The sequence below is a fragment of the Callorhinus ursinus genome, unplaced genomic scaffold, assembly GCF_003265705.2.
Source record: "Callorhinus ursinus isolate GAN/ISIS: 27379988/994484 unplaced genomic scaffold, GSC_fseal_2.0 scaffold44, whole genome shotgun sequence".
NCBI classification, from domain to species: domain Eukaryota; kingdom Metazoa; phylum Chordata; class Mammalia; order Carnivora; family Otariidae; genus Callorhinus; species Callorhinus ursinus.
Genome location: NW_027397106.1, coordinates 9234698 through 9255711, shown reverse-complemented (window position 1 = coordinate 9255711; position 21014 = coordinate 9234698). Strand labels below are relative to the sequence as shown.

Here is a 21014-nt window from a genome sequence, read left to right as displayed (position 1 = left end):
TTCAACCCATAACATAATAGTCTTACAAAAAGTATAACCTAAAACACTATCTTGTCTCTTCAGGATTATTGTTTATTATCGAAATTAGTGATGAACTTCAGAGAGAATTTGGTAAGTGATACGGTAAATGGAGACTCAGATTGGAGTTGGAAATGTTAAAAGTTCAATTAAAGTGAGTTCCACTTTCTGACCTTTGAATTTTAAGTCAAAGGAATGTGGTAGTCATTTCTGTGTCTTTTCTTTCAGAATAATAATGAAACATTGAGTGTACTAAAACCCCAGACAAACCCAAATTTGGATTCTTTGAACTCAAATTCAGATTCAAATTTCCCTTCTTTCAGGCATTTTAAAGCATTTCTCCCCTTTATTTGGATATAATGTTTCTCCTCCTATTGTGAAAAACCCCTCTGTTTTCATTTGAAAGGCAAAGACATAAACCCTAGAGTCACGGTATTTCTCTAAGATGTTTGAATTAAATTATCTATTAAGTATCCTATATAAATTCACTCTGAACATCAGGGGATAGAAAGTATTAACAAAAGCAATAACACTAATATTTATACTTCAACAGAACTTTTGAAAATCAGCCTCTGAAAGAAGAACAAACATATGAATGATAGTATCATAAAATAAGCTGTCTCTCTGGAGTGCTCAGACACTTTAAATGAATCTATATTTATAGTATAATTAGCAATTTGATGAAATATATATAGTAAGGATACACCAAAGCACATCAGTGAACAACATGTCCTCCTCCAAAGTCGACAGATTCTCAGGAAACACCCAAGTTCAGCATTCAGATACCAAGAGCAAAGCATCTCATTGGTAGCACAGGCCAACCATTTTTATATACCTTTTTTATTTTCTTTTTAACAACCTGTCAGTCTCCAGGAAGAGCTCTGCTCAGTTACAAGTATATGTCAACACACACAACTCATAGTGAGGATGTTCAGTCACCAATTACTGCTGGAAATTTAAATAAGTTCTAAAAATATAGGTTATGTTCTGCTCTGAAATACTCAATCTATCTGGCACTTTTTCTGGGACACTTAATGGTCCATTAGTGCAATGAGTTAGACTGGAAGAACACAGAATTCGACAGAGTGCTTGCCTAGGGGATTCTCCACTTAGACAAGCAAAATAGATTAAACACTAAACACCAGTGCATGGAAGAAATAAAGTGGATCACTACCATTAAGAGTGAATGTTTATAAAACAGATACACAATGCAGAGCATAGTAGTAAATGACAGGCTATCTCTCAGTACAAACTTTAATAAGAGTAGCAGAACAATCCAAGATTCTTTTTAAAAGATAACTGTTTTGAGGAGAGTGTTAAGGATTATCAGAAAAATGAAAAAGAAGATGTTCTGGACACCAGAGTTTACAATAAAAAGAATAATTAAAAGGGAAAAGAGAACAATTTAATTTCAGTTGGAACTAAAAGTGACCTTAGAAAGCATTTAGTCTAATACCCACTCCCACCCCATCGAAACATTGAAATAGATCATTTAATCTCTAGTTTGAATATTATTAGAACTATGTTTATTGGGTGGGTGGAGAGAAAAATGAATGATTTTAATGATTGAAACAGGTGAGTTTAATTTTAATAATATATTTTTGACCAATATATCCAAAATATTATTTCAACATATAATCAACATAAAAATATTGATATTTTACATTCTTTTCTTATACTGTCTTAAAAACCCTGTATTTATTTTTATACTTACATTGCATCACAGTTTGTACTAGGCACATTTCAAGTACTCAATAGCCAAACATGGCTAGTAGCTACTATATTTATAGGACAGCTCAGTTCTAGAAAATGGTTCACAAACTTGGCTGAACATCAGAATACAGGAAACTTCTTTAAAATACAGATTCCTGGGGTGCCTGGGTGACTCAGTCGTTAAGCGTCTGCCTTCAGCTCAGGTCATGATCCCAGGGTCCTGGGATCAAGCCCCACATTGGGCTCCCTGCTCTGCGGCAAGCCCGCTTCTCCCTCTCCCACTCCCCCTGCTTGTGTTCCCTCTCTTGTTGTGTCTCTCTCTGTCAAATAAACAAATAAAATCTTTAAAAATAAATAAATAAATAAAATATAGATTCCTAGGATTCACCCTCAGAGATATGGACTTACTTAGTGTAGGTAGGGCAGGGAGTCTTTTTTAACAAGGCAGTCAATAAACCATTGATCATCAAGCTTACATTTGGGAATCACTGCTCTAGAACAACACAAAATACACCTAAGTCCTCTTCTACATGACTGTCCTTCCAATATGTTAAAAAAAAAAAATCACATCTCCACTATCTTTTATTCTCCAGGCTAAAAATTCCAAATTTTCCAAGCTCTTTTCAACCATTCCTTTTCTGACACGGTTTCCAAAACTTTCAACTCCCTGGGTGCTTTCTTCTGGATATACTCCAGTTTGGTTTATTTATAGTAGTGGGGAAGTACTGTAGCATAGATAATACAAATTAATCCTTATTTGCCTTTGAAATGTTTCTCAGTAATTTCAAATGAATATGAGTATCTCTACTAAATGTTGAATTCACAATACTTCAAACTAAAACTGTAAACTCTCATCGTCAACAAGCATTCAGGATGTCCAGGTTCTTCCCTGTCACACTCCATCTTGGAATGGAGAAGAGCCCTCTCAGAATAATTCAGAGCACTAAGGTAAGCAGAATTACCTTTTTTTCCATGCCTCTCAACCCTCATACCTTTTTCCATAACTAGAGGAGAAAGTAGTAGGTGTTTTGATTTAGAAGAGCTCCTTCACCTCTTTAAGTTACATAAATATAAAACATAATAATGTCACCAAAAAATCAGATTTGCCATGAATAATTGGACTTAATTCAATGCCACAAATATTCACTTACTGATGCTTGGCTGAGCACATTACATGTGCCACCATGATAGTCAGGAAGCTACATGAAGAAACAAGGCAGAATCCCAAGCTTCAAAGAGATCACAAACTAGTTTTCTTACCATGTAGGAAAAACCATGTACCAAATAAGTATATCCATGTGACAAATTTTTGTGGAGTTCTTACTGTATGCTAGACACTTGGGTTACACCAGTGATTAAAACGTTCAAAAATCCTTGTCCTAATGGAGCTTATTTTCTAGCAAGAGAGACAGATGATAAACAATTTAAATGATATGTAAGAGAATTATATAGCATGTTAGATGATAAATGTTATGGAAACAAACAGATCAGAATAAGGGGTATCAATGGTAGTTGTGGGGTAGAGGACTAGCTAAAATTTTACTCAGTGGTAAGAGTAGCTTCATTAAAAAATTGATATTCGAGAAAACATTTGAAGAAAAGGGGAAAACACACAGATATCTTTGGGGGGAGGAGAATTTCAGGCAAATAGCCAGTGCAAAGGCCCTGAGGCAGAAAGTAACTGGCCTGAATGAGGAACAGCAAAGAAGCCAGTGGAGTTAAAGCAAAGTGAGCAAGGGAGAGACAAACAGATTAGGCTGGAAAAGTAATTGGGTGGAATTGTTCATGCAGGTCTTTATAGGGCATAATAAGTACTTTGTCTTTAGAGTGAAATGAAGAACCACTGAATGGGGCAAAGCAGTAACATGATACACTCATGTTTTAAAAGAGCACTCTGGTAACTATGTTGAGAATACACTATAGGGAAGCAAGAGTATAAGCAGGAAGACCACATAAAAGGCTACTGCAGTAATCCAGCTGAAAGATAGTGGTGGCTTGGACCAGGGAGGTAGCAGCAAGGAAAAGAAAAGTGGTCAGACTTTTTATGTTAAAAAAAAATGCTATACTACACTGAGGTGGTTGTTTTCACACAGGATGCTAAGACAGCACAGAAGAAGAAACAATAATTCCACCAAAGGAAGGATTTGTAGCCAAACTGACAGCTTAGCTGAGTCCTGAATAATATGTAAAAGTTCACCAGGAAAAAAAAATCAGGAAGAACCAGAGAAGGAACTGGTATGGAGTCGTTGGTGGACAGAAGAAACATAGGGCATGATCCCTTCCCTGGGGAACTTACAGTCTCAATAGGGGGACAATACAGAAAGTCACTTAAGACTAGAGTCTCAGGTGCCACTGGGATAAAAATTTGGCATAGAGGCTTTGGACTATAGAAATAAACAATATATGCCAACAAGATATTCACGAGAAGAAGCCAAAGAAGTAGCCAGAAATGTATAGAAAGTGAACCCAATTCACAAAGGATCCACAGGACCACCCCAACCGTTCTGTCAACATTACACTGGCTTCTACACCACCACTCCAGGCTCCATGAAATCTTATCTTCCACCACCAGTTTTCCCCATCAATCCCCACCAACAGATCAAACTGGTATCTTGCCAAGGAAGACCAAGCTCACCCTAACCAGAGCCAAGTAAAGCCACTGCAGCGTTTGTTTGTCAGTACTCCTAACACTTCTCCCCACGACTCAAAAACTAAGCTAAACTTTAATATGCTTAGAAAGTAATGTGTGTTTTGTGTCTATAGAGGGGCTCATGCTATGAATGAGCCTACAGACGAGCTCATGCTATGAGTTCATGCTATGTTGGTTTTCTCTATGGTCCCCTCACTTCTGAACAGTGGTATAGGGCAAATTATACTCCTTCCTCTCCACATTTGCCATTTGTTCTCATCTCTCTCCACCCAAATCTGCATATTCTCTTCTGCCCAGTATAGCCAAAACAGCAAAAATAGAACAGAAGATGCTTCAGAGCCAGTTTCTCCCCCACTCCACTTGACCTTTGCCTGTCCTCTCTGCCTCATGTGAAAGTCATCTCACCTCAGCTCACTCCCAAAATCCAGCATTTCTACCTGGAAGCCCCTACCAAAAAAAAAAAAAATCCAAGGAGCATAACGCCGCTAAGCTAATTCCAAAATCGAAAAAATATTAACATATATTAAATGTTTGGTAAATGTCAGGCACAGTTTCATTCATATAATCTACACATCAGCTCTAAGAAGCAGTACTGTTTTTATCTCAGAGATCAGTTAAGTAACAAGGTCAAGGTCATGCAACTAGTGAACAGGGTATACAAACCCAACATGTCCAGCTCTGGAGCCCATGGGCCTAACTACTACTGCGTATCACTATGTACGAAGAATTACCTCCACCACTTCTTCCCTATGTCCAGGCCAGTAGAGTGTGACCTTTCAGAGCAAACCTCCCCTTTGTAGGGAAAGACATGTGGTTGCCTGGGTTCCCCATCCCTCCCCCAGAATGAACAATGTCAGCAGAGGTGCCATCAAGAACAACTCGATGAACACTTGTCCAAGTGCCCAGTGGCTGGCAGTGGGCCAAATGGGAAAGGGAAGAGTCATGTTCCACTTTTCTTCCCACCTGCTCTCTCCCTAGCCCTTCTCAATTACAATGGCCCATAGGTGAGTGTCAACAGATGAGTTTATGTACTGAAACACAAGTCATCATAACAAAAATATCCACTAATAAACTGTTTGCTTGATAAAATGAGTTTGCACATACATCCACCTCTTCAATGTCAATGCTAACTGGAACCTAGCTAGCAAAAGATGAAAATTTTCATGAAGTTGATAAAAACCATGTAAGAAAAATATTCCAATGACACACAAAGGCACTAACTTATGATGGTCTGATATGGGTAGCTAAATTTTAAAAATGAGGGGCGCCTGAGTGGCTCAGTCGTTGAGCGTCTGCCTTCAGCTCAGGTCATGATCTCAGGGTCCTGGGATCGAGCCCCGCATCGGGCTCCCTGCTCAGCGTGAAGCCTGCTTCTCCCTCTCCCACTCCCCCTGCTTGTGTTCCCTCTCTCGCTGTCTCTCTCTGTCAGATAAATAAAGAAAATCTTTAAAAAAATAAAAAATAAATAAAAATAAATAAATTTTAAAAATGAAAAATAAAAATTGTACCATTATGACAAATATCTCAAAACATAATGGTTTTGCATTAAAAGAGTAAAGAGAGAGTCCTCACATGTTTTTATGAAAACAAATACACACACACACACACAAAATCAACACTTGATTTTACTCTGCTTGTTCCTATAATTAACCCAGAGTTAAATGATTACCTCCACTTTGTCATATATATACTAGGACATATAATTTTCATAGTTTTTAGCTTCCTCCTTTAAGATAAAGTTCCAAATTTTCTTTTTCACTATGTACAACTCAATTTCAGTTCTTGTTTTACTTCTAGTAATAATTTATGTAAACATTTTCCTTCCTCCATTATACTGTGTGTCCCATCCTTAGACACAGAAGCATTGCAATAAAAAAAAATTTAATTGAACTGAAGTAAAATCAACAGGAGACATATCACACTGTAAGGCCTTAATGTCTAATACCTAAGTTATCAGTTAGCAGATATTGAATTATAGACAGATAATAATAAGAATGGGAAAGAGGCTAGATGTCTGCAAGACTGGGGTCTGGAACCAACATGAGGACAAGGAGCCAGTAGGAGATGAAATAAAGCCAAAGAAAGGTGGAGGCTCTTGACTTTAGCTATCACCTGGGTGTGCCTCAGCCATGACATGACACTCACTGTGTGCCAAACACCATGCTGAGTGCTATCCATTCTACTTTTAAAATATTCATGTTAATTTTCCCCCTTCACCTCTGCATTAACCCTTTGGGAGAGGAAAGGTATATTTTTTGAAAAATAAATACAATCCAAAAGCCCAACACTTGATTTTGCTGTTTGCTCTCAAAATGATCTCATAGCTAAATGATGGAGAGAATTTCTTAAAGACACAGCATTTAGTATGAAGACTCTGACCTTACACGTAAGAAACTATTTTAAGTCACAAATGACTAACAATTTTAACTGGCTAGATCAAGTTTCCAATAACCGTACAAACACACTCTCGTGCATAGTTGAGAGAAGGCTCAAGAGTAGGTTTAATTCAGTTACAAAATAAATGGATCCTAATGTTTAACATATATATTAGCTTCCTATGGCGGCTGTAACATATCACTTTAATGACTGAATCAACTCAAATTTATTATCTCACAGTTCCGGGGGTCAGAAGTCCAAAATTTCACTAGGCTAAATTCAAGGTGTTTGCAGGGCTGTTTTTCTCCAGGAGGTTCTAGGGGAAAAATCCATTTTCTTCCTCTGTTAGAGCTTCTGTGGGCTGCCCACATTCCTTGGCTCATGACCACCTTCCAACTTCAAAGTCAGCAATGACCAATGACCAGTCAAGTCTTTCTCACAATGCATCACACTAACACTGATGCTTCTACCTCCCTCCTCCATATTTAAGGTAACCTTATGATTCCATGGGACCTACTCAGATAATCCAGGATAATCTCCATATTTTGAAGTCAGCTGATTAGCAACCTTAATTACTTCTGCAACCTTAATCTCCCCCTTACCAGGTGACATAATATATTTACAGGTTCTGAGGATTTAGTATGTGGATGGTTGAGAGATCATTATTCAGCTAACCACAGCCTGTCTTTCATACCCAAAGATTCACATCCAGCCCACATGGAAAATACATTCACTCTATCCAAAAGTCTCAACTCAGTAGAGTATCAACTGATGGTTTAAAATCTGGTCTTGGGAAGCCTGAGTGGCTCAGTCAGTTAAGCATCTGCCTTCCACTCAGGTCATGATCCCAGGGTCCTGGAATCGAGCCCCACATCGCTGCTTGGCAGGAAGTCTGCTTGTCCTTCTCCCTCTGCCCCTCACCCCAGCTCATGCTCTCTCTCTCTTGCCTTCTGCTCTCTCCCTCTCAAATAAACAAAATATTTTTAAAAATAAAATAAAATAAAATCTGGTCTAAATCTTATCAATTCAAAAGTCCCAAATGTCATCATCTAAGTGAGGTACAAATGAGTCATTGTGTATAATCTATCCTGAGGCCCAATTCCTCTCCATCTGTGAACCTGTGAAACTCAAGAGACAAGATATCTGCTCACCAAGTTTGATGGTACAATAGACATGGGATAACAATTATAGACATTCCCATTCAAAAAGAGAAAAAAAAGAAGTTAAAAAAATTAGACATCAGACCCATGCAACTTTGAGATCCATCTAGGCAAATTGCATTTGATTTCAAAGTCTGGGAATAATGTTCTGTGGTCCTTGGCTCCACCCTTTAGGATCTCAGCTCTGCCTTCTGGGCTCTCAGTTCTCCCATCTTAGTCAACCTTATTTTTTCATGAAAGGTGGTACATGTTTGCAGCTAAGTAGATTAATCAGCCTGTTTTTTGCTTGTAGAATTGTTGGGATCCAACAACCTTCTTTCATTACATCCTCTCACTTCCCTTTTCAGGCCCAGCCAGATGTATTTTTGCTGGTATAATATTCTCAGAAACCATGTAGATCTCCCATATGTGCCATGGCCATTTGTTCCATTAAACAAGAGGCTACTCCACAGATATTTCCTGGATAAATCCATCTCTCTAACTGGCTCTGCTGAGATGTCTGAAGGAATCCATGAGTTACATGTTCAATTTCTTCAAAGTGCCCTCTATGTAACTGAATACTCTGACCTTACTTCTGAGGCCCTCCCAAAAGGTTTTCTAGACACATCATTGGCTTTCCCCAGAGCAGGCATTTCTGACAATGAATTTCCTAACTTTAGCATCATTTGCAATCTGGGAGGCTGAGAATTTCTCAACTATCAAGTTCTGGTTTCATTTTGCTTAATAGTTCTTCCCTCAGTCTGCCTCTCTCCTCTCCTTTTTTACTGGAAGAAGCAGCAAGAAAAACCTAGACTGCATCTTCAACACTATGCACACAAATCCCCCCAGCTAAATACCTAAGTTGATGTTTTATAAGCTTTACTTTCCACAGAACTGCAGGACACAATTTAGCTAAGTTTTCTGCCACTGCATAACAAGGATCCCCTTGTCTCCAGTCTGCAATAACATGTTCCTGATTTCTATCTAAGCCCCCACTGGCAGTGTCTTTAATGTCTGCATTTTTACCAACAGTCTGTTCATGACAATTTAGGTATTCTCTAAGGAGATTTCGTTTTCTCTACCCTATTCTTCATTTTCTTCTGAGTCCTCACTAGTAGAACTGCCATCATCCATATCTCTAACAGTCTATTCAAGGCAATCTAGGCTTTTTCTAGAATGCTTTTCAAAAGTCTTCCAGTCTATGCCCATTTCCCAATTCCAAAGCCACTTCCATATTTTTAGGTATTTCTTACAGCAGCCTCCACTTCCATGTATCAAAATCTGTATTCATTCCTATTGCCACTCTAACAAATCACCACAAACGTAGGAGCTTAAGTCAACACAGTTTATTATCTCACAGTTCTGGAGGTCAGAACTGGGTTAAAATCAAGTGTCAGCAGTGCTGGACACTCTTAGGGAAAATCCATTTTCTTGCCTTTTTTCACCTTCGCAAGACTGCCCCCATGCCTTGGCTCATGGCCGACTTTTATCTTCCAAATCCAGCAAAGGCAGGTCGAGTCATTCTCTCGTTGCATCACTGACACTGACTCTTCTACCTCCCTCTTCCAGATCTAAAGGACCTTTGTGCATACATGGGACCAGCCCATAAATCCAGAAGAGACTTCTTGCCTGAAGGTCAGTTGATTAGCAACCTCAATTTTATGGACAATCTTAGTTCCCCCTTGACAGGTAACAGAACATAGGCTCAGGTTCCTAGGATTAGGACAAGAACATCTTTGAGGGATCGTTATTCTGCCTACTATAATATATCTTTGCATAATGATAAATTTTCAATTCTCTTCTATTAAAATGGCCCACTTGCTCTCCTCATCTGTGTCATTTCATATCACAACCCTCTGTTTCCACGAAGCGGAGTTTCTTCCATTTTGTCAAAAGCACAATGCTCATGCCTGGCTCGGGATCTTTGCTCGTGCTGTTCCCTTTGTCTCTGTGATCCTCCCCTCTCTGAATCCCCGTAGCCCCTCTTCTTCAGACTACTCTTACTATCCTTCAGCTTTCAGCTCCAATGACTCTTCTTCAAAGACAGTCTCCCTGACCCTGGGGTTCCCTAGAGTATAGATTTCCCATTGCACTCTTTGTTTTTCCTCATAGCATTTATCTTAATGGTGATTAAATTATTATCTATGTAATTGTTTAATGACTGTTTTTAAGACACTCTGAAAGTAAAGTTCTAACTTATTCCTTTGTTATATACCTAATACCTAGCAGAACAGGATTGCACAGCAAAAATGTACTTGAAGGAATGAACATGTCTCTTTTAGGCCTCAAAACAGTATTAATTTTATAATTGAGGGTACTGAAGTTCAGAGAAATTGAGTAACTTCACCACAGTAAAACAACTAATGAGATTCCACTGGGTCTATCTGGTTTCTAAGCACATCTCTGTCACTGTGTTATTCTATTCTATTGGGGCACCAATGACCATTGTCCCTAAGAACACGGATGTTCACTGACCATCATATTGACAAATATTCATTGCAGCCTAACCTCACTTTCCTTAACGCAGTTACCTTTACCTACTAAAGTCAATGGCCCACCACCAAATGCCCAATTTCAGTCCTATTTTTAAACACTGACATGTGTAGACTTGTGGACATTTTTTCCCTTTAAAATCTTTTCTTTTAAAGATTTTATTTATTTGAGAGAGAGAGAAAGAGACCATGAGTGGGGCTGATGGGAGGGCAGAGGGAGAGACAGACTCTCAAGCAGACTCCCCACTGAGGGCAGAGCCCATTGCAGGACTCCATCTCAGGACCTATGAGATCATGATCTGAGCCGAAATCACCAGTCGGATGCTTAACCAATGGAGCCACCGAGGCACCCCTTCCTTTAAAATCTTTAAATCTTGGGGCACCTGGATGGTTCAATCAGTTAATCGTCTGCCTTCGGCTCGGGTCATGATCCCGGAGTCCCAGAGTTCCGGATCGAGCCCCACATTGGGCTCCCTGCTCAGCGGGGAGTCTGCTTCTCCCTCTCCTCCTGCCCCTCCCCCTGCTCCTTCTCTCTCTCTCACTCTCTCTCTCAAATAAATAAATAAATAAATAAAATCTTTAAATCCAACTTATTTTCAAATTACAAAACTCAGGAAAAAAATACACTTTGATTTTATCTGCTTCTCTTGTGGGGATTAATGCCATTATAAAATCTGTGAACACCTTAGAAGAAATTTTATTAAACCAACAGATGAAACTCAACTTTGGGAATTTGGCCAGACAAACTGTTAAAACCAAAGATCTAAAAATCATGTTAACGTTGCTAGAAAGTCCTAGAACTATGCTTCTTATGTGTTCATTCTTGGTCTCTCATGTACAGAGAAGAAAGGTTATTATGAACACTGTCTTTACAAATACCTCCTAGACTTTGACCAAGGTAGGTAGAATTCTATTTATAATTGCATAATCCTTAAAATTTCAGAACTCTTTAGGAGCCTTCGTAGGTCTTTTTCATTGTCAGCATTCAGTCCTCTATTTTTTTAAAATGTAAGTGTATTTTTGTGGCTATGAGTCAGACTGCTGCTAGAAATACTTAGAAGATTTTTATGTAGATTCCAAACTGTTGCCTGGATACTTTTTCCTTTTGAAAATGATTATAATTGGCACAGATAAAAAGCCACATTTATTAAAGGATGATCTAATTTAGCATCTTCTTACTTCAATTTCCAATGCAGCTACAAATCAAATTTCAACAACAAAACAATTTTAGTGATACTATAGTTACTATTATGATAAAAACCAGGTATGACTTTGAAATATATTTCCATTTGCTTTCATTATAGATATATAATAAAATACAATTACTAATTAATCGGTTCATATTGCACAATAATTTACAAAAATTATTTATAGTTTCAAAAAGTACTGAATTGTAAGCATCTTAAATACCACTAAAGAGAATAATGAAGTAGCCAAAAGGAGAAGCAATATTAAATGAGCAAAAATCACTGGGAAATCGTATGCTGAGATTTCTTTATTTTAAAGCTAAGAAACAAAAGAAGATGGTTATACCACTGCAGAAGAAATTTAATGGTTCAAAATCTCTTCCATCTATATGGAACATACCTGAGAGCACAAAGTAACTTATCTGATAGGTTTATATGAAATCTGAGAGCATCTCACAGGTTTTGAAATTTGTTACTATCCTACTATGACATTTTACACACTATACAAAAATATCTGCAGCACTCTGAATTCACCATAAATCAAATCCATAAAACCTCCAGAGTCTGAAAGCTTTTGTCTCTCTAAAACCCATGGAATCCCAGAGAAGCAGTAGGAGTCAGAACTGACTTTTTAACAGGTAATGCAAAACTACCAGACAGAGCCAAAGATCCACCTGTTGTCAATTCATAACCTGAGTCTTAGAATAAGAGAAGTTATTAGAGCATAATCAGTAGATCAGTAATATATGCTTACTGAGAACACAGCAGGTAGCAAATATTTGCTGAGTGACTGGCTATATGAAATAAGGTTCATAATTTGGCAGGAAACGAAATTTCACATCTTCAAATCTCAAAAACTGTATTTGTTAGGCATTTACTCTAAGTGTAGGGCTTGGTACCAACAAGGACATAAAAATAATTCACCTATGTGCCCTGATATGTAGTTACAACGGACAATTCATTTGCAAAACAATGCCTACCTTGAAGAACTGGCAATTTAAATAAAGATGAAGACTTAACACTCCTTTAAAAAACTTAACCAGGAAAAGATATTAGTGCCTTAGACTATTTCCTAGAAATTGTCTAATTGTCTAGCATGAGACCATAAACTGCACAGTCTTGAGGGTTTCTAGTTGTGACAGCTCAGATACTCTTCAGAGGAAACTAAGAAGAACACTAGTATAATTTAAAGGACCTTTGGAAATTTTAAGGGCACTTCAATACCATTTGTTTATTAGGAGCTTTAGCTTCTGTAAAGCTTTCCAGTTACTCAAATTAGCAGACCTGAGATAACTTTGCTTCCAATTCACAGGGATTGAAAATCAGAGATTTTAAAAAGAAGAAAGAAAGAAAAAACAGAAGCTTAACCCTAATGACACTTGTATTCCACTTTGTGAATTTTGCTGACACTCTGGTCCTATTTCCTTTATTAAATTTAGTCATTGTTTTTAAGGAATTCAAAATCTAAGCTGCATCGCCAACCCTCCCCAAAAAAGACCTTTAGGTAAATAAAATATTATCACAAATATTTGTTACAATAAAAACATTTAGTGGGCTCACCATAATTAAAACAGAAAATTACATTTTAATTTTTTAGAAGGCTAAACTTGTTTTAAATAAATGCAACATATCAATTTCCTCCTTTTCTTATTGTAAGCTGTAGTGTTACTGTCCATGGTGACACATACTGGTTATATCAGGCAACAACACCACTACAGAGACATTCAAGTTTTATTTTATGCCTGTATCTTGGTGGCAGATTTGCTGAAGTGGTTTTATTTTGCATATCCAACTCTTTAGTAATTATGAGTTGCACTTCTCTTGAACTCATGGTATCAAAATCACAAAAGAAAAATCTCGGTGTCTGGGGAGAAGATGCTACAGTCAGTCCATTAGATATGTTAAACCAAACTTCATTTCTCTTTTGCCTTTATCTATACTTTACCATATGTGAAATGAATCTTTCTGTATGTATTTAGCCACCTTTTAGAATCTCATGTTACATCTTTCCACAAACCAAACGATATTCAAAAGCTTTGGTAAATCAAGGTGATGGCTTGATGTATTGGAATTTGCTTCCGACTACACATTTAAATATAAATTAAAATGTAGACATTTATGCATGGCCAACACCCACTGATTTAAAAAAGAAAAGTTCTATAATATTAAGTATATGATTAATGGTGATACAAGATATACCTTTGAATTAAAATTTATTTGAAAGATTTCAAAATAATATTTAAGAGAATATTATTCTTTGTCTTGACATTGATGGAGTAGAATCATGATCTTTCAATGAGGAGTCATTTCAAATATAGTATGTTTGTGATATACAGTAGATAAAACTATTGAGAGGTATTCATTTTTCCAGAAAGCTACTCCACATAAAGATATTCCTCCCAACCAGGCACCATTGTACCTGAAACTTTCAGAGAGCTGTGTCTTAACTAAGATTAAGCTATCCTATTTTCTACCTAAATCAATTTCACCCAAATGAGGCGTTTGTGCTATAATTCATTGTTCCCCAGACTCTAAAATCAACCATCTGCCATTGGAGTTTCTGTACAGTAATTAAGGAACTATCCATTAGAACTGGCAAGAGTACAAAGTAAGGAGAAGGGGGAGGGAGGCGAGAAAAACCAAACCCCTTAAAAAGAGATGGAAGGGGTGTGTGTGTGTGTGTGTGTGTGTGTGTGTGTGTGTGTGTGTCACGTTAACCCCTCCATGTCTCAGCTCCAGATACTGCCATCCATGAGGCAATACAGAAGTTAGGAGGAGCTGTGAGGCCAACTCCCTCCGGGGTTACCCGAACTGAAACCGCACTGGGGACTCGGCACGCACTCCATACCTTGAAAGAGAAAGGCTTTCGTCCCATTATGCAGCCCGGGGACCTGACGCACTCCAGTCGTGGACTCCCCAAGTTCTAACTCTGTTAAGACGTCAATCTGTAGGGAGGGGTCCACACCAAGCCCCCAAACTGGTGGGGGGGGGGAGAAAGAAAAAGCTCCATCAAAATACAAGCCTCTTCCTCCTGGGCAGCAAAAAACCGCGTCTTGGAGACAGATTTGGGAACTGACGAGAGAGGCGACTCCCTCCACCGCGCAAAGCCTTACCTGAGATCAGCAGCCAAGCTTTAAATAGCGGAGCACCCAGTCCCATCTCCCTGACCTACTTTAAACCCCTCTCAGTGCAAAGTTCCCCCTCGGCCCTTAGTCCCTGGACTAGGGGTGTGACCGTCCCTGGCGTCTCCAAGGCAAGCTTCAGAAAAATCCAAATCCAAACCCGCCCGCGACCCCAAGCTTCCCACTCCAGACCTATTTCGGGTGGAGGAAAAGCAAGGCGTCCCCAGTCAGCTCCGGCTGCCCCGACGCGAGGGCCATCCGTTCCCCTCTCCCCAGCTCTGGGCCACTCACCTGCTCCGAGACCGAAGATCAAACAGACTGTTCTCAGTAAGACCCGAGACTCCATGGTGTGGATCTGCTCAGTCCATCGTCTCCCTCTTTAAAAAATAAAAATAAAAATCGAAGAGGTTCTCGGAATCAAGCGGGAAAATAGCGTTTGTGCCTCCTGCCGCTGCCTCGCATTTACTGATTAGTGGTATTAATACGATTTGGTTTCCTAAGAAAAAAATGGGAAGACCCCCCAGACACGTGAAGAACTTAGACCCTCCAATGCGCACATCATTCCCACATGAAGAGCGGAGGCAGCAGCGCGGGCAGAGCCCGGGGGCCCAGAGGGAGGGGTCGGGCACGCTCGGGGGCTGCTCCGCTGGGGAATTAGCTCCAGAGCTGAATAAAAGCAGCAGAAGGCACGCACACCCAGAGGAAGGGAGGCGGCCCCAAGAAAGCCGGGGGTGGGGCGGCCCCGCACCCGCCCGTCTTCCCCAGCCGCGCGAACCTGTTGTAAAGGCAGAGACAATGGAGAGAGCGCCGGAGACGAGTGGAGGAGAGACGGCTCCCCGGGAGCGGGAGGGGCAGGCCCGGGGAGGCGGGGAGAGGAGGGGCAGGGAGGGACCGCCGAGGGCGAGGCCCGGCGCTGCGAGTTCCTCTCCAGCCCGGGCTCCAAGCCCCGTCCGGCGAGCCCCGGAGCTGCTGCAGCCGCGCCCTCCTACCTCCCTCACTCGCTGACCCAGGCAACGCCAACCTTCTTTCGGTTAAGGTTTAAATTCAAGATGCTAAGTTGATGGGCGGTCTTTGCTCTCACCCCTCGATTTCGGGCAAGTGTCTTGAAAGACGGACGGAGAAAAAGGACCACCCAGTCGCAGAAGGCGAGGCTAGGAGACCCGCTCGGCCGCCCTTTAGGCAAAGGAGGGAAGCCGGCGTACAATCGTGCACTGGGCTCCGAAGCAGCCCCGGAGACTGGAAAAGGAACTCCCTCTCCGGGGCATGCGGAGGAGGGCTGCCAAAGCAAGCTAGACTCTCGAGGTGGGGCTGGACGAAGTACAGAGAGACTGGCAGAGGCGGGTGGCGAGCCTGGGAAGCCCTAGCAGCCCGGGGGGAAAGGTTCCGTGCCCGGGGCGGGGCGCTGGAGAGCTTCCCTAGCGCGGAGTGCGCAGGGGAGAACTTATCCTGGAACTGCTGGACAGCTCCGGGACCTCGCGCGCCCCCTGCCAAACAACGCGGAGAACTGGACTCGGGTTCTCCAGGGCAAGCACACACAGCAGGAGAATAGGGCACCAGAGCCAGCGTGCCAGCTCACACCGAAAAGAAGAGATAGATGATAGGTAGGTAGATGAACAGATGGATGGATGGATGGATGGATGGATGGATGGATGGATAAGAGAAAAAGAGAGAAGAGAATTAAGCAGAAGTCACAGCCTGGTCAAGACAGAAGAGCCACCCTGTTGTTGACCACACTCAAGCAGGCTCTACCCACCCTTCTCACCCTTCTCACGCTGGGGCTAAAACAGTAAGGACATCTAAGACCTAATTCTCAATGGGCAAAAAAGTATGCTTAAGGTCAATTGTACATAATATTTTTCAACATAGCCCTAAAATTTTGAGGTAAATTTTGAATAATGACATTCAATGCCCATACTGGAAAGTAAGAGTTTCAAAAGTGATTAAAATGTTAATTGCTCCAAAGATCAATTGAGTTTAACTTTCCAACCAAACAAGTAGATTCTGAATTCTCTAACAGGATCCTACACACCTAGTTACCAAAACGGAGTCTGAGTCTCCAGCAGAGACATATGTACTACATTATACTATAATGGGATGAGGGGGACATTTTTAGCTTTATTGTTGGAATTTTTAAGGAAAAAAGTCACAATCTGGAAACTTTTTCAGTTTAATTTTTAAGTATCTCTATCAAATTTTCCACTTAATTCCACTTGGAAATTTGTAAAATTTAAGACAGGAATATTACAGTACTTAATGAAGTATTGTTGTATGAATTTTCCTAAATTTGCAAAACAAAAATAATCTAATTGAATTGAATTAATTCAAAGGAAGTAATTCATCAGAAAATTAAAGATTTTTCTATAGCCGTACATCCAAAAATATTGGGCTATAATAAGTATCTACAGAAGTTACATAAAATAAATTTTAAATAATCCCATTATTTAAAATTCTACTGGAAGATAAAATAAGAAGGAAAAGTAAATATACATATACACACATATTTACAGGTAGAAGTTCTCCTAACCTACAGGTACTCAATCAAATCACAGAATCAGGAGTACACTCCAATCTCATTCACCTATTACATGCTGAAAGCTGGTGGTTGATAAGCTTTTCTCTAGTCCCCCCCCCACACACACAGACACACACTTATGCTCCCTCCAGAAGACTAGTATTTTATACCCCAAATTATTGCAGTTTAACCTGCTACTATAATTATGTGACCTAATTAAAGTTATGGAAACCATTAAAATATGACTACAGAGAGAGAGAGCTATTTCTATAAAATGAAAGTATAAAGTTTTGGAAAACTGTAAGAAAGGTGAGTCATTGTATTAGCTAGGGCATGGTTATCAACCTGGGCAGAGGTTCTCAGCTTTAGACCTATGGACATTTTGAGGTTGGATACTTCTTTGTTAGGACTTTCCTGTGCTTTGTAGGATGATAAATAGATCTTGGTTCCCACCCACTAAAAGCCAGTATTTTTAATATTCCATCTTATCTATATGCCTTGTAATTATATCTTTTGTGTAGTTTCTTAAATTGATGCTCTAGGGAATACAATATACATACTTAACTTTTCAGCATCTACTCTAAAGTTTATGTGCTACCACCTCAATTGGAATGTAGAAACTTTACCAACATACTGGTCTCTTTATCCTCATCCCTGTATGTGGTGGTCTTATCTGTTAAATCTGCATACACTAAAACTTCCTTCAGAAAATGTGAAAATGTTTGCTTACAGTCGTTGTGGCAGAAATAATAATGCCCTTTCCTGTAATGTTACCTTACATGGCAAAGGGACTTAAAGTTGAGGATGGAATTAAGATTTCTATTCAGGTAACCTTAAAATAGGGAGATTATCCTGGATTGTTTGGCTGTAGCCAATATAATCTCAAAGGTCCTTATATGTGCAAGAGGACAGCAGAAGAGAAGTTTAGAGTAGCATAAAATGAGAAGAATTTGTTTGTCTGTTGCTGCCTACGATGACAGAAATATATAGAAAGGGCTAGGAGCCAAGGCATGTGGGTGGGCAGCCTTGAAAAGCTAGAAAGTACAAGAAAAAGGATTCTCCCCTACATCCTTCAGAAAGGAACAGAACCCTGCCAATACCCTGACTTTAGCCTGGTGAGATCCATTTTAGACTTGTGAACTACAGAACTATAAAATAATAAATCTGTGCTCTTTTAATCCACTAACTTTGTGATCAGCATTCACAGAAAACTAATGCAAATATTAACTACATAATGAAAAGTTCAGTCAAAATGGAAGATTCTACTGACCCTTAGAGAATTCCCTTCTACCACATACACATCACAAAGCCAAATGAAACGTTTAATATTTTTTTATTCATAAGAAGAAAGAAAATTCTCAGATGCTATGAGAAAAAAGGTAGCTGAAGATTGGCGGAGAAAGGAGTAGCCAATGCAATGATTGGGGGAGGGTGGGACACAGGGTTTCAGACTTAATAGGGGCCCTAAGACAATGGGGTAGGATTTTAATATCCACACAAGAACTGGAAACAATGAACTATGGGCAAAGCCAGAAGAGATGAAGAGGCTACTGGTCCCTCTGATAAAAATAGGAAGCTTTGAAGGATTATGCTGTATATAAAAGGAAACTTTAAAAATTTTCTACATTGGTCTAAGAAGTGACAAAAGTGCCTTCCAGATGCACATGACCACAGATGGAAAACAAAGTCATCTATAATAAATGTCAATTCTCAAGCCTTGCCACTTGCAGATACACAGTCCAAAATTACACTCCCTACTGGCGTATGAATTCTATAGTCAGAAATCAGAATAAACCCCCCAGAGTCTCCTGAAGAAGAAAATGTAAAACTTCTATCAAAGGGCCCTCCACAGCCTCTAGCATCTAAGAGGAAAATTTCTGATAAGGAAAAGATCACAATATAATAATAACATTGAAATAATATTCAAACATTGAAATAAAGTACCATGAAAGACAGCCAGGAGGCACACACACAGAAAAAGAGCATTAGTATCTCATGAACTCAGAATACTATAAAAATGTGATAGAAAGTACAAAATAAGTATGTTGAATGATTAATAATTTTTTTGTAAAGGAATACAAAAAAATAATGAAAGAACAGAATTGTATGAGAAAAAATTAGGCAGATTTCAAAGAAAATCAAATAGAATTTCTGGAAATAAAAGTATATTTAAAAAAACAATACTTAAAAACCACTGGCTATAAAAAGCAACAGATAAACTGGAAGTGAAAATTAGTGAACAAAAAATCTTAAGACAAAAAAATGAGATCTGAGAATGTTACTGAGAATGTGGCAAGAATGGTAAGATGATGGAACACATGAAAAAAAACATGAATATCATAATTAGAAGATCCAACACACAACTACTTAGAGATATGAAATCAGAGACTAGACAGAATGGAAGCAGACAATGTTATAGGAAATATTTTAAGCAACAAGTAAAAAGCTTTCAAAAGTTAAAGGATATGAGATTCTAATTATGGGTAAAATAGAAGAAGTACATTCCACCCTCTCTCTCCCTCTGAAAGCTATTGAATCTAGACAGAATGCATGGAGTATTTGAGGACTCTGATAATTAAATAGCAGGAGGCAAATTGAGAAAGAAGACCAGAGTTTGAAGTACGATCATACTGGCAGCAAGTACTTCTAAGAATAAATCACTGGAGTCAGACTGCCTCTGAGTGGTACACACATAGGATAAATCTGAACATAACACAAAGTCTTTGAAACCACACCAAAAAAAAGGCTAGTCAAAATTTGAATTTGCAGTCTAAATCCAGCTGAGTCACTTGTCTGATTTAAAAAAAAAAAAAAGACATTCTCCATAGTACTTAATAAAATTCAGAGTCTTATAACATATTTTAAAATGTTCAGGCTATAATCTGAAATTATTTGGCATATGAAAAACCAGGGAAACTTAAATTTACATGAGAAAAATACAATCCACAAACACTGATGCCAAGATGACAGACACTGGAATTATTTTTAGGCGATATTAAAGAAACTATTATAAAAATGCTCCAAAAAAATAAGGGCAAATACTCTTGAAACAAATGAGAAGTCACAGCAAATACATACAAATAGAGATTTTAGAACTGATAAGTATAATAACTGAATATTTAAAACTCACTAAAATGGGCTCAGTACTAGAGATGACAGAAGAAAGTGTGAATTTGATAGATCAATTGAAATTACCCAATCTGAACAGAGGGAAAAATTTTTTTAATTAATATAGGGCAGAAATCTGTGAAACAAACCAAAAGAACCTATGTCTTCAAAATCCCAAGAGAAAAGAGTTCAGTCCAAAAAAAAAGTATTTCAAGAAATAATAGTTTAACAGCATTTTCAACAATAGCCAAACTATGGAGAGAACTCAAATGTCTATCAACTGATGAATAGATAAAGAAGATGTGGCATTTTATATATATATATATATAAAATGCAATGGAATATCACTCAGCCACCAAAAGTAATTAAATCTTGCCATTTGCAATGATGTGGATGGAGCTAGAATGTATTATGCTAAGTGAAATAAGTCCATCAGAGAAAGACAAATACCATACAATTTCACTCACTTGTGGAATTTAAGAAAGAAAACAGATGAACATATGGGAAGGGTGAAAAGAAAAAAAGGAGAGAGGGAAACAAGCCATAAGGGACTCTTAATGAGAGGGAACAAATAGGGTTGATGGAGGGAGGTGGGTGAGGATGGGCTAGATGGGTAATAGATATTAAAGAGGGCACTTGTTTTGATGAACACTGGGTATTGTATGTAAGTGATGAATCACTGAATTCTACTCCTGAA

General features: G+C 38.9%; 2 protein-coding genes across 6 annotated transcripts in view; both read right to left on the bottom strand.

Moving 5' to 3' along the window:
- Positions 1-21014, bottom strand: part of NELL2 (neural EGFL like 2) — a 400969-nt gene that overhangs the window by 322646 nt on the left and 57309 nt on the right. For 2 of the 5 annotated variants that reach the window (XM_073882092.1, XM_073882091.1), the window contains exons 2-3: positions 14989-15074; positions 14424-14552 (exon numbers count right to left, since the gene is read on the bottom strand). In XM_073882092.1, coding sequence (XP_073738193.1) covers positions 14424-14552; positions 14989-15043 — 184 coding nt within the window. In that variant the 5' untranslated portion in view covers positions 15044-15074. Of the gene's footprint in view, positions 1-14423; positions 14553-14988; positions 15075-15472; positions 15642-15718; positions 15737-15778; positions 15987-21014 lie in introns of those variants that run through there. The other 3 variants (XM_073882095.1, XM_073882093.1, XM_073882096.1) reach the window with 3 other exon arrangements.
- Positions 15033-21014, bottom strand: part of DBX2 (developing brain homeobox 2) — a 133153-nt gene continuing 127171 nt past the window's right edge. The window contains exon 5 of the mRNA XM_025882745.2: positions 15033-15074. The gene's annotated coding sequence lies outside the window, so the exon portion shown is untranslated. The remainder of the gene's footprint in view (positions 15075-21014) is intronic.